Raw genomic sequence first — 12341 nt, forward strand, 5'->3', positions numbered from 1 at the left:
TGTGTGATCTGAATATTTTCTTGTTCTCTTGCTTTGCAGCTGTGACCTACTTAATTACAAGCAGGAAACAAATCCCAGAATCATTAGACTTTCTGCCTGGCTTGAAGAAGGGGAAAAAAATAAAAATCTTATGTTGTTAAATACTAGGATGTCCTTCTTAATAACAGGAAGTCAAGCTCCAGATAGCAACAGTGAACATTTGAATTCTTTGTGAATCAAGATAAGAACAGTAAAGAGCTTATGGGTTTTATTTTTTATGGCATGGATGTTTTGGGGGCAGGGGAAATGACAGCCTCTTCTAACAGCCAAAATGGGAATGAGTCATAAATTTCTAAATCAAGAGCGCAAATCCTCTTTGTTTTAAGTTCTGAGCAGCTTCAGCCTGCTCTGTCCATGGAGACAATGAAGTGACTGACTTGCTGCTTCGATCCGGCAGCATTCGATCTATTTTATCCTCTTTTCAGGAAGTATGAGCAAACAAGCCAGACAGTGAGTTAGGATCCCCCATGGCAAACCATCAGACTGGAAGACAGAGCATGGGAAAGTTTGATCAACTTCTCTCCACCTCTGTAGGAGTGTGGGCTACTATTTATGCCTCCTGAAATTCAGTACCCCATCTGGAAATGCTGGTGTGGCAGTAGCTGTAGAAAGCAGTCAGGAAAAAGGAAGGCCAGGACTGCCAGCCTCTGAGATTGGCTGTTCCACACGGGCACTTCAGCCCTCTTGTCCCTGTTTATCCCAGCCCTGGTGGCAGCTCAACAGTACAGATCTCCCAGTGCATCATGAGGCAATAGAAGCTGATGTTTGCTCAGGGTTTTAAACCTACCAGCAACAGAAGTGCAAGTTATCCTCTTCTGTCAACTGTGCCTGCAATATCACTGCAGATGGCATGGATCCAGCACTGTCCTACAACAAATGGGATTTTCCATTAGCAGCAGCCACAGGGGTCTGCGTTTCGGGAGCAAACGGGGTAGAGGTCAACTCTTATGCTCTACTGAGAAGGTCTAACTGGTCCCAGCTGGGGAGATCTCTCAGCAGGAAGATCTGCTCCAGTACAGAAATCCCCCTCTGTTGACTCCCGCATTTCCCATCTGTAGATAATTGTGCTGTGGCAATAGAAACAGCCCAAGAGCCCCCTGTGATCCAGCCCCAGTGCAGATGCCACGAGTGAGTTGCACACACAGGGTGCTGTGGTTTTAGCAGCCCAGTGTGGCTCAGTCTGGGACATCCCTTTCTTCTATGGCAGCATCTCTGCACACACTTAGCATCACCTGGAGGGGTACAGCACTACTCCCACAGGCAGCACACACATACTAAAGCAGTCTTCACCCTCAGGGAAGATTTGCTTATCCATAGTTATGCTCATTTTGATAATCAGTGTAGGAGCTTTCAACACAGAGGGAATATTATCAACCCAAGATATCCTAAGTATTTATGATTTTTGCTGCATAACTCCCATGGAACATGACCACTTTGGCTTTCTAGAATACTTATTTACTTTTTAATGTGAAACAGTTCCCCTGAGATTTCATATCACCTGACAAATGACAGTGAATTTATCTATTGAGGAAATGGAGATCCATAAAACTATGTGACTCTTCTAATGTTGCTCAAGAAACTGATGACTTTTCTGGAATAGGACCAGATTTTTTGTCATTTTTACTCTGAAGGTTATATTTCACATGCTTATCTTCCTCTCTGTCCAGTGACAATTGCATCCTAACCAGCAATATCAATACTTACTAGTAATGATTTTTTTATAAGGAGCTTTGGAATAAATTAAATATGTGTTCTTTATTTTAGGCAGGAACAGGCTTTCCAACTCATAAGCAAGATCAAACAGGAGAAATGTGGACCACTGATTTTCTAAAATATGTTCCCTTTGCTCTCCTTCTTTCTCAACCTTTTCTGTGAACAGAAAGGACTTTGTATCAGTCATTGAAAGCAGTGAGTGTTACCACTGCGTCTGAATGAGGCAGATACTTAAATATATCTGCAGGGTAAGTTGCAAGAAAATGTTCTGCTGCAGTGGGCCATTTGTGGTGTTTGTAGGCTTGTTTTGCATGGAGAGCAAGGATGCTCTTCATTAAATTATTTACCATGCCATAGGGCAGAACTGCACACTGGCTGTTTATGAGACAGCAGATTTGTCCTTTGTCACAGGCAAATAGTCCCAGGTAGGGGACACCTACAATGTGAAAAAATGTGTCTTCTAAACCACAGCCCTCAGCCAAAGCCATTGGGACAACCTGATCATCACCTGATAAAGGCTGGGAAACACAAGATAAATATATAATTCAAAATTATATTAACACAGATGTAGAATAAAGAATCGGTCATAAAGAATCGCAGAAAAGTTTGGGTTGGAAAGGACCTTAGGGATCATCTGATTCCTGCACCCAAAGGCAAACACTTGCTCCAGTCACCAAAGGAATAAGTAAAAGCTTGAAACAAGAAGGATGTAACTGCACAAGTGTGTGACTTCTGTGGGCAGTCAGGCATGTTTGATCCTCAGTCTGAGAGTCAGTGCCCACCTGATGGACACAGACACAGGTTTGTCTCAGGTTTGTATTGTTTCACCCCTGAACCTTGTCAGAGGCTGTTTTAGACATGGGTGAATAATGTGGAAGGAAAACATCTCAGCTGCTGGATGAGCTCTAGGTTGTTCCCTGTCCATACATGCCTCACAAGTAGGGTGTATGATTCTATTTTTGCTTTCTTCTGGCTAAAGATAATTCTCCTGAGCATTTCTGCACATGATAGCAGAGAGCAGGGTGAAGAGGAATCTTGTGGTGATGGGCATGTGCAAGCATGTGCTGCTTTGACTGGAGAGCCTGGTCACAGAGCCCAGCAGGACCAGAGTTAATCATAAGCTTGGGTTTCCAAAGTGAATAATCATATTTAAGATCTCACCATTCACTTTCTGAGGCTGTTCTGCACTATTTCCTTAATACATTGCCCTGACCTACATCCCCTCCTGCAGACTCATTCACCACAGCATCCATGGAGAAAGAGGATTGAATAGCAAATCTCTGCACAATCTCTTTCACATTGCTACATAGCAGAAGTGAAAGTCACTTTAGCTGGTGGAATATTAGGGGCAAGTAAAAGCCCAGCTTTATGGGATTCACCTACTTTTAAACCTTGTTAAATCACCAACACAACTCACTTTAGGAAATGAAATGTGTATGATTTGAGGAGATGACATACTCTCCTCTGTCAGTCAATAAAAATCTCTCTAGAGTGAGGACACGAACAGCCTTACTCAGATGGAGCTGCTGTTGGCATAATGATAATACTTAGCACTACCAGAGCACTTTACATTTTCAAAGAGCTTTAGAAATGTTATGATCTAGGTGGATGACTGGAATAGTAAATTTTCATTCTGTTATTACTTTGAAGCAGCAGTTCATTTCATTATGGAACATTTTAGGCCATATGGACTCGTGAGAACATCTTGAGGAAATTGGCCAGGATTTCTGACTCATAATGTTCATCCTAAAATGCAACCAGCAGGGAAGTCTTTAGTTTCTTGAATTTTCTCTGCAGGAAAGTTTTAGGGCTGTCACTAGTGTCAGACCAGGGGAGCCAGGGAGAGGCTGTTCATATCTGTGATTTTGGAAGCACATGGAAGATGAGAGTTAGGAGGAACTGAAGCAGTGCAGGCACAGGCATCATATTTGCATGGGGCAGCAGATCTTTGGGCCAATACTTCCAATAACAATTGTTTGTCTGGAGGTTCCAGAGAGATGAGCTAGAGGTATTTGTGCCTCCTCTACAAGCCTTTAAAGGCTCAGGCATGATCATTGTCCAGACATTGTGGCCCAGCCAGACTGAGATCACAATTTTTTAGCAATCCAAAATTAATGCAGGGCCAGCTCTTAGCTGATCAAAGCTCTCAGCAGACCCAGTATGGATAACATCTACACTTTATTTTCACTCCTCTTAAATTTGGGAGAGTTTCCTCTGCCTAGAGCATGTATACTACATAATAGCTGTCAAGGTCTCAGGATTTGCTTCTTCAAATCAAATGCTATTCCTAGATCCTTTCAAAACCCTTCTCTCAAAGCTTTCCTTATACAAACAAAGTACAAAAGTACAAGAAATACAACTTATAATAGAAATAGAACTAATTGCAGTCATTGAACTCCAGGAAGCTCCCAATTGGACATACAGAAATCCACCACGATCCCTCCTTGGGTGACAGCAAGGTCACACATGTCAGGGGAAAGATAAAGAAGCCAGGTGAGTCAGCATAAGGGATGACAGCACCTTGACTTGGGTGGAAACAGGGCACTCAGAGATTCAGGTTCTCAAGTGGATTTGGTGCACAATGAGCATATGATAATCTTGGGGGATTCTGTGGTAGAGTGCAGCTACAGGAGGGAGGTCACTGCTCTAAGTCCCCAGCGAGTGCCCTGGCTCTGCCTGGGCACATGTGAAGGGGGAAGGGTGGCTCTTTATCTGTGTGTTTGATAACTTGGCAGCAGGACATCCCTAAATCCCCCATCATATCAAACACAAAAATGATATGCCATTAAGGCATAAGGAGAAAGCTGCAACTAGTTAAATATCTCAAAATAACATCTTCAACATAAAGCGTGAAGCTGAGACATGAAAGGGGGACTCTGGGCACAAAGATCTGACAACATTAATCCTCTTTACATTATAGAGAACTAAAGATTAAAAAGAGCCCTGAATTTGAAATAGAACCTAAAAGACCACATTGGGCTGGAGCTGCAGGGACCACAGGGGCAATGTGTGGAGCAGAAACAGGATGTTTCTGGTATGTCTATGGCAAACTCAAAGGAAACTGCCTCCACCCTGCAGGTCCTTCTTTCAATGCACCCAAACACATCCACACCCATTAGAAAGCTGTGGGTAGAGATTTGCCCTAGACCATGATGGAGAGGGATGCTGAGCTGCTTTTTCCAAGGCCAGAACACAGAAAGGTGAACATGGACCCATCTCTCAAGCTCCTGGTGCAGGTAGAGCCCACCTACACCCTACATGGCAGGAATTTGCAGGGTCTGCAGAGAGGAGGAGCTGCCTGCAGGGTTTGGGATGGGAACTCCACCCCAACCTTCCAGCCCCAGTGACAGTCCCATGAAACAACACAGCAGCTCAAGGGGCTTGGTTTTTTTGCTTTTTGTCAAGGGAAGTAAGGAGCTATTTTTATACCCTAGTAACAGCCTTTGGACTGTCAGTAAAACGTGGGAGGTTTCATAGTAAATGTTTTGGCTGACATTTTCTCAGAAACAGCGGGAAATAATCAGCGCATAATTAGAGAGGAAAAGATGTGCAAATGTCTATAGACCTCTGTAGAGCTTAAAGGGCTTTTTTTTTCCTAACTGACCTTAGTGAAGGTGAAGCTGAGCATGTTTTCTACAATTATAAAATTATGAGATGATTTTACAGAAACTTGTCAAAGGGTACTCCAGTGGAAGAGCCAAGTTGCTAATTCTCAGTAATTTTTTCTCCTCTCTTGTGCGATTCCCTATAGCAATAACCTCTTCTAACCATTTTGGATAAGAAAGAGCATATTCTGTGGTGTCTTGCTTGAGAAGAGCTTTTTTGGTGGAGTATCCCTTGACTCTAGAGGGGATGGGCTATCTTTGCCTGAGAAACCTCTATGGTTGTAATTTCCTTGTGTCCTGCAAGGTGGGTTGAGTAATCTGTACTCAGACAGCTTTTAACCTCTCAAAAAATGCTATGTGTCAGGTCAGCAGGAAAACCTCCACAGGAAACCAGACAATCTGCTCTAATCATGAAGGTAAATCTATCCACTGAAATGTTCACTGGGCCTTCTCTAGACTCAAGTGACTCCTAAGGAGACTGCTCCAGTCTATCAGTTAAATAAATACATAGGAGAACTGTTTTCAGAAAGTCTGATTATGTCATCAGCCAAGTGAAAGGGCTCCTTCAGAGCTGCCCTCATCTGTAGATTAATTACCGAGTTGGGACAGGGGCTGAAAATCTCCTTTCAGCCATAAGGAAAGACTTGATGCACATATGGAGCAGCTAATTTTAAAACTGTGGTATATCCTCCATTTCCCCTCCTCTCCTCTTTCCAGAATACCAAAGGGGTTAAGTCACATCCCAGAGCAATCACTTGCTATGGTTTCTTTCTCCCATTCTGTTTTCCTTTATCAAACACATTTCTTTCTTTTTCTCTCTTGTGCTCCCAGGCAGACATCTTGTATATCAGGCAGTAGCCTGAAGCAAATATTGTCTAGTCAAGTTTTATATATATATACATATATATAATTCTTTTCTTACAAATGAGGCTTTATAATGGAGACATTTTTGGTCCCTTGTCTACATTGCTACTAACAGAAGCAGTGTGTTATTACCAAGTTCAAAGGCAGGAAAATAACCAAGAGAGGATGAGCAGAAGGAGACTACAGCAAAAGCTGGGCACCAAGAAAACACACAGGGACAGGGAGAGGAGGAAGGAAAACTGCACTTTGCAGAATGAATAGCTCCTAACAAGTTTAAAGGAAACATTATTACAATTTTATTACCATATTTTATGAAGCTGCTCTAAGAACGAAGTCCTGAAGAAGCAATTAGGCTGAGAACATGAATTTTGCAGCTGTATTTTCCTGGCCCTCCACCTGCCCTGTCAATGAGCTGGCGAGCGTCCTTGCGCCGTTATCGTGGCGCACAGCTTGCGTCGTGTCCTTCAGCCCTCAAAGAACAAGGTTGGATGGGGTCACAGTGGGACAGACCTACAGAAATTCAAGCAGATATTAATATTCCTGCTTCTTCCCTATCCAGGGAGTTGAATCAGGGAAGACATTGAGGTTTTTTGGAAAAGATGCCTTCTCACCTCTGCTAAACCAGCAGCTTTAGGAGTTCAGTGCATGCAGGTCCTTCATGATTTCAGCTCAAGCTGTGCTGCCTACCCCTCTAAAAAGTGCCTCCATGTAGGCATTCTCCAGCTGACTTCTGTCTGCTCCCTCCAAATCCTGTGGCCTTTTTGCACACATTCCTCTGAAGGGAGAGTAAAATGAGTGAAAAATAGCACTGACAGGCAGCTGTCTCCAAGGGCGCTGGCTTGCACTGTGCATTTCATAAAAATATTTCCAACCTCAGTTTCCCCACCTGGTGATTAAATAGGAAGAAGCAGCACTCATTGAATTTAGTTGTAAAGTGTCTTGCAACTTAGCTCCACGATTTTGTGGTGATTTAACTGAACTGCAAAATCCTGATTTTGATAATACATTTTTGCCCTCACTGGACCACTTCCCTCAGCTCAGCTCATCATAGATGTTGACAGCATTGAAGTCTCCACCCAGACAAGCTGCTCCTGTGGGGAAACAGGCAGTCAACTGATCTCAGCACTTATTTTAGGAAGGGATGCCAGGAGTGAATCTTTGTATCTGTAGACCAAAAAGGGTATTTTGGCATCCAGTTCTTCTGGAACTTCCTCCTGGGCTTGTTCGGATGGGACCCACCCTTACAAATGCAAGCTAACCAAGGGTTAAAAATATCTTTACATCAGCTGAATCAGACTGATATTAAAAGGCCATCAACTTTCAAAAATATCACCCCTTGGACAAATAAGGTGCTTTGCAGACAGTTGCATAATTCTCATGTGAAGATTAAGTTCCGTTACGAGTTCAAAACATAAAAAGGCTCCAGAAAAGACAGCTGGGTGGGAAAAAGAGCAGAGTGCAACTGTGCAGTGGTGAGTTAACACACGAAACGAAAGGATGAAATGTTGCATGTGGCAGAGCTGCCTTCTCAGATGTTCTTTGGGAGTGTTTGAAAGAGTTAAGCCCAATAGTGGAATGTCTTGGGAATGCTGGCAGACGGAGAGTGAGCAGCTTTTTTCTTCCCTCTGGATGGAGTCCCAGGACTGAGCATGCAAAGTGATGACTTTGGATCCGAGTTTGCTTCTTGGGTCTGCAGCGGAGAGCTAGGAAGTGATGCAGTGTTACCAAGAAGTCCTTTGCAAGGGATGTGCAAATGCCTGCCTAAGTCAGGAGAGGTATTTTTACCTCTTCCATGCTCGTCCTTGGGGGCAGCAGGACTCGCTCTGAGAAGATACACAGAGGGAGAAACCACATCCTGAAGGGCGTATGCAAAGGGAGAAAGACACATCCCCAAACAGTTTATTTTGGCTGCTGCTTTTTGTTGTCCGTTTTGGTTTGCTGGTTTGGTGGTTTGGTTTTTTGTTGTTGTTTTTTGTTGGTTTTTTTTTTTTCCCTTGCTTTTTGCTCCTTTGCTTTGATGGAAATTTCAGTGACTCTTTAACCTTGCAGTTCATAAGGCGCCTTGGGATTAGCTGGTTGCCTCTGAGCAGGGAATTTGGGGGGATTCACACAGGGAGCTGGCATGGCTGCTGTGCTCTTTGGCTTTGAGGATCTGCTCTACAGCTGGGACAGCCTGGTGTGGAGCCTGACGTCCCGGGCTCTGAGGACTTGCCGCTTTGGAAACCTGAGGCTCCTGCAGCTCATGCTGAAGCCATGGTGCATTTCCAGAGACGTTTATCAGGTAGGGTAACAAAACACCAGGCCAGACCCCCAAACCCCAAAGCTGCAGGGGAGAGACCCCCTGGGAGTCTCACAGGGTCCTGTTCTGTTCCTCCCAACTACTTTGGGTCCTACACAAGCAGTGGGATAGAGGAGATGCTGTGGGCAGGGGAGGTGTGGCAGGAGAAACATTTGGGTTTGGAGGATGGTGATGGGGTCTCCTATGGTGGAGCACAGGTCCAAACTCTCCTTTCCACACAGCATGGGGGCGGGGGGGAATAAGTGAAAGCAAATTAATGTTCCATCTGCTATATTCCCTTTCCTTGAACTTTATACTCATAAGTTCAGCATATTTGTTTTTCTGCATCCTAAGGCTGTCCCTACAGCGCCACAGGAATAATTTATAATTGACCCAGAGGAAAAGATGCCTAAAGACACCTAATCTGTGGCAAATGGGCATTTGCAGAGGGTTTTCAACTGTAGCATAACTAATTACCCCTAAGTGACTTGTGCAATGCCTTCTGACTGCTTCATCTTGCAAAGTCCCAGGCATCTGATTGCCTAAAATTTCTGGTTTGCTTGATATATGGTTTATGTGGTATAGAGAGCTTTGGGGCTTGGACAACTGGCTTTTTTGGAGATTTGCACTAACTACTTACAGCTTGAGGTATAGTGACACAGTTCTAATAAACTGTGTGTGTATCTGAGACTGATTAAACTGGGTTAAACAAACTGAACAGCACAGAAGGAACAAGTCCTGATTGTCACTTGGAAAAGCAACTCATTCCGGTCCCTAGGTGAGTCCAGGTTGCAGTGCAAACTCACCGGCTTGTCTGCTTTTTAAATCAGCCTTAGACAACTGAGGTTAGACATTTATTCTGCTGTGGGGACAAGTCCATTACAATATTTATCATCTCCACAGATTTGTCTAATGCCGGACACTGAAGTGACTGATTGGTATTTGCATTTGGAAAATGGTTTTCTGCTACTCCCATTTACTTGGTATTTTGCTTTTCCTGTGCTTTGGAAATCTCCATGTGTGAAGCCAAGTCATATAGAAGGCAACAGATTAAAAGCCTGTAGAAACTGTGTGTGTTGGTTAGAGGGATACCAGGGCAGGGCTCTTAGTAATTTCAGCAAACTTTTAACCAGCTTCAAATCATGCTCTAGTTTCAGTAGACTTCAGGAATAGATTTTATGGTCTTTGGAATTCAGCAAGCACGAGCAGCATTTTTATTTTAAGTATTTGTTTGTTCCAGAAGACAACCACAGCCAGTAACACAAACCCAATACCCAGGGCTTGGCTTTGAAACCCCCCTGAGATGTACCACTGGGATGGCTCCAAGTGAACCACACTGCCCTCCCCGGGCTCTGCTGACTCTTGGCTGAGCTGAACCCGGAGGTCAGTGTGTGCAGAGGCTGCCTATGGTGTGGGGCTGCCCCACCCTCTCTCTGCAGCTTGTCTTAGGAACCTCTACCTGAAGCCAATTAGCTCACATGGGCCTGGGAAAGGGGAGGGGGAAGCAAAAGGGCTCAGTGCTGAACCTCATTTTTACCCTCCACCTATGTAAAATCATCCTCAAAAACTAAGGAGCTGGTTTTCAGATGTGTCCAGATTCTGATTACTGATAATTTATCCCAGCCTATGCACTGTGCATCAGGGGATGCCACTGCCTGTGAGGACAGCCAGGACTGGTGTTCTTTCAGCAGATTTTTGTTGCTGTGAGCTTTGAGCACATCCACAAGTGCACTTTTTCCATTGCAAAATGCACACGCCTTGAGACATTCCCCAGGGCATTGTATCACGATCCTGGTATATTATACCCCTTTGTCAGAGTCACCAATGAAATGGGACCAGCAAAGTTACCTCTCTTCCCACCAAACAAACCTTAATGCAGCCTGAAAGACACTCACACATCAGGATGGACTTGAATAGTTGTTTCCTTCTCAGACAGAATCTGTGAACATCTGCAAAAGCTCAATAAAACCACACCACTTTATTTGTCAATGTCCATGAGCTTGCAGTTCTTTGGAGAGGGTCAGGTAGCAGGAGAATTGCTGCTGGGTGGAGGTTTGTTGGAAAATGCATCTCACAGCTCATCACTGCGCAGTTCCAGCAGCAGCATTGTTATTAGCAGCCAGCATGAGCTGATAGCTAACTCTGCTCTTATGTATATTAATCCTAAAAGCATTTCCTCCAGTAGCCAGCATCATCCAATTTAAATACTGGCAGGGTATTTTAGTGGAATATTGCTTGGACAGAAAGCCTGACAGTTTAATCACTTCCCAGAGACAGAAACTTCTTCCACTGCTGATTTAGATGAGCAAATAAGCTCTTGACTGTGCTAGTTCTTGTTGTTGCTATATATTAATTCCTGCTTCTACTGCACCTTGAGAGCAAAGCAGACCAGTGTACAACTTCTGCCTGGTACCAGGACCAGAAAAACCCTAAAAAGAAATATTAAATAGAAACATTAGTCAACTTTGTAAAATTAGGCCATGCTTTTTCATACTCTGAAAAGTATGTTTTGTGTTTTAATTTGAGTTAATCACATCTCAGTGCATCTCTGGCTCTGGTGCCTTTTGCTGAAACAGATTTGGGGGAGTAGAGCAGTGCAGCACACAGCCAGGCTCTGGCTGAGCAGGATCCACACTGCTGGGCACACAGCACTGGGGAGAACTCAGCTCCTCCACCAGCCAGGATCAGGATTGTTCAGGTATGGCTCTGACTTAGGTAATTTTTTCTTGCCCTAGTCTGTTGTCTCCACCATACAAACATTCCAAAGCTTGCCAACTGCCTTCTACTGTCCCATCTACAAAATATACAAAAACTAAGACAACATTGTACAGAGGGTACAGATTTACTGCCAAGACAAGAGGCAATGGGTTCCTGGAAACAAAACAAGTTCCAGGCATAAACATAATCAGTGGAATTCCCTTATTTATGATGAGAGACTTCACTTTCTTTGCTCTCAGAAAATCAGCACTGATGCTTTAGATGAAATAGCAGTTTTGGGGTGATGCTGGCTGCAGTGGTTAGGGTGGGATCTGAAACTTTTCAGTGTTCAAATCCAGCCTGACACAGCAATTGGAAGTCTGGACTTGCTCAAGCTGCACTCTGAGCAGCAGTTGTTATAAAATAGGTGAAAACAATCAAAAAATTGTTCCTTCATTCTTGGTCTCCGGACTGCATTAGTCTCAGGGATGCTGAGTGGCTCTATTTTTCATTCCTGTAAGCAATGCTTTGGTACTCAGGCCATCTGAGCAGTACTGAGAGCTAGAGGCTTTTGGTACCCTGAAGGGTACCATCATCTGTCTCAGACTGCATTTCTTTCCTGGCAAATAAATCCTCCCCCAAGTCTACTGTGATTCCCAGGGACACATTTGTCTGCCCAGTCGGAAACAAACCTCTTGCCTTGATCTCTTTTCAATGGGGCTAATATTCACCAGTTGTTATATTTTAATTGTAATGAATGCTTGCTATATTTTAATTGTGTTTTGTGATCCACTATGTGGTTGTCTGACTGCATGGTGGGAATTCATTTGAAAAAGGAGATGAACAAATAATAAACTTCCAGTCAGGGCTCTCAGACAGTCAGTTGTGCAAGATGTCACCGAGCTGTCGGATGTATTTTTACCAATGCCCAGATGTCTGACTGCTCTGACCTACTAAACAAATGGCCCTGTGAACCAACACAGTGCCTGCTTTTGCACAAATACTCACATTTCAAGAAATACTGGGGGAGGGCTGGCTTATTATTATGGGATAGGCAGTCAGTTCTGCATTTTAACATCCTGAAGATAATTCACTATTTATTTAATCTCCAAATCCATCAACAAATGTTTTAGTTTCCTGGCTAT

The 12341-nt window shown here is 43.8% G+C and overlaps 1 protein-coding gene across 9 annotated transcripts in view; it reads left to right on the forward strand.

The window, feature by feature from the left end:
• Positions 1 to 12341, forward strand: part of FRMD4A (FERM domain containing 4A) — a 356355-nt gene that overhangs the window by 171881 nt on the left and 172133 nt on the right. For 2 of the 9 annotated variants that reach the window (XM_085568667.1, XM_085568668.1), the window contains exon 1: positions 8200 to 8502. The exons of the other annotated variants lie outside the window; for them this stretch is intronic. In XM_085568667.1, the coding sequence (XP_085424793.1) occupies positions 8344 to 8502 (159 nt within the window). In that variant the 5' untranslated portion in view covers positions 8200 to 8343. Of the gene's footprint in view, positions 1 to 8199; positions 8503 to 12341 lie in introns of those variants that run through there. 9 annotated transcript variants of the gene reach the window in all.

The sequence above is a fragment of the Lonchura striata genome, chromosome 1A (genome assembly GCF_050655825.1).
Source record: "Lonchura striata isolate lonStrDom1 chromosome 1A, ASM5065582v1, whole genome shotgun sequence".
In the NCBI taxonomy this organism is placed as follows: domain Eukaryota; kingdom Metazoa; phylum Chordata; class Aves; order Passeriformes; family Estrildidae; genus Lonchura; species Lonchura striata.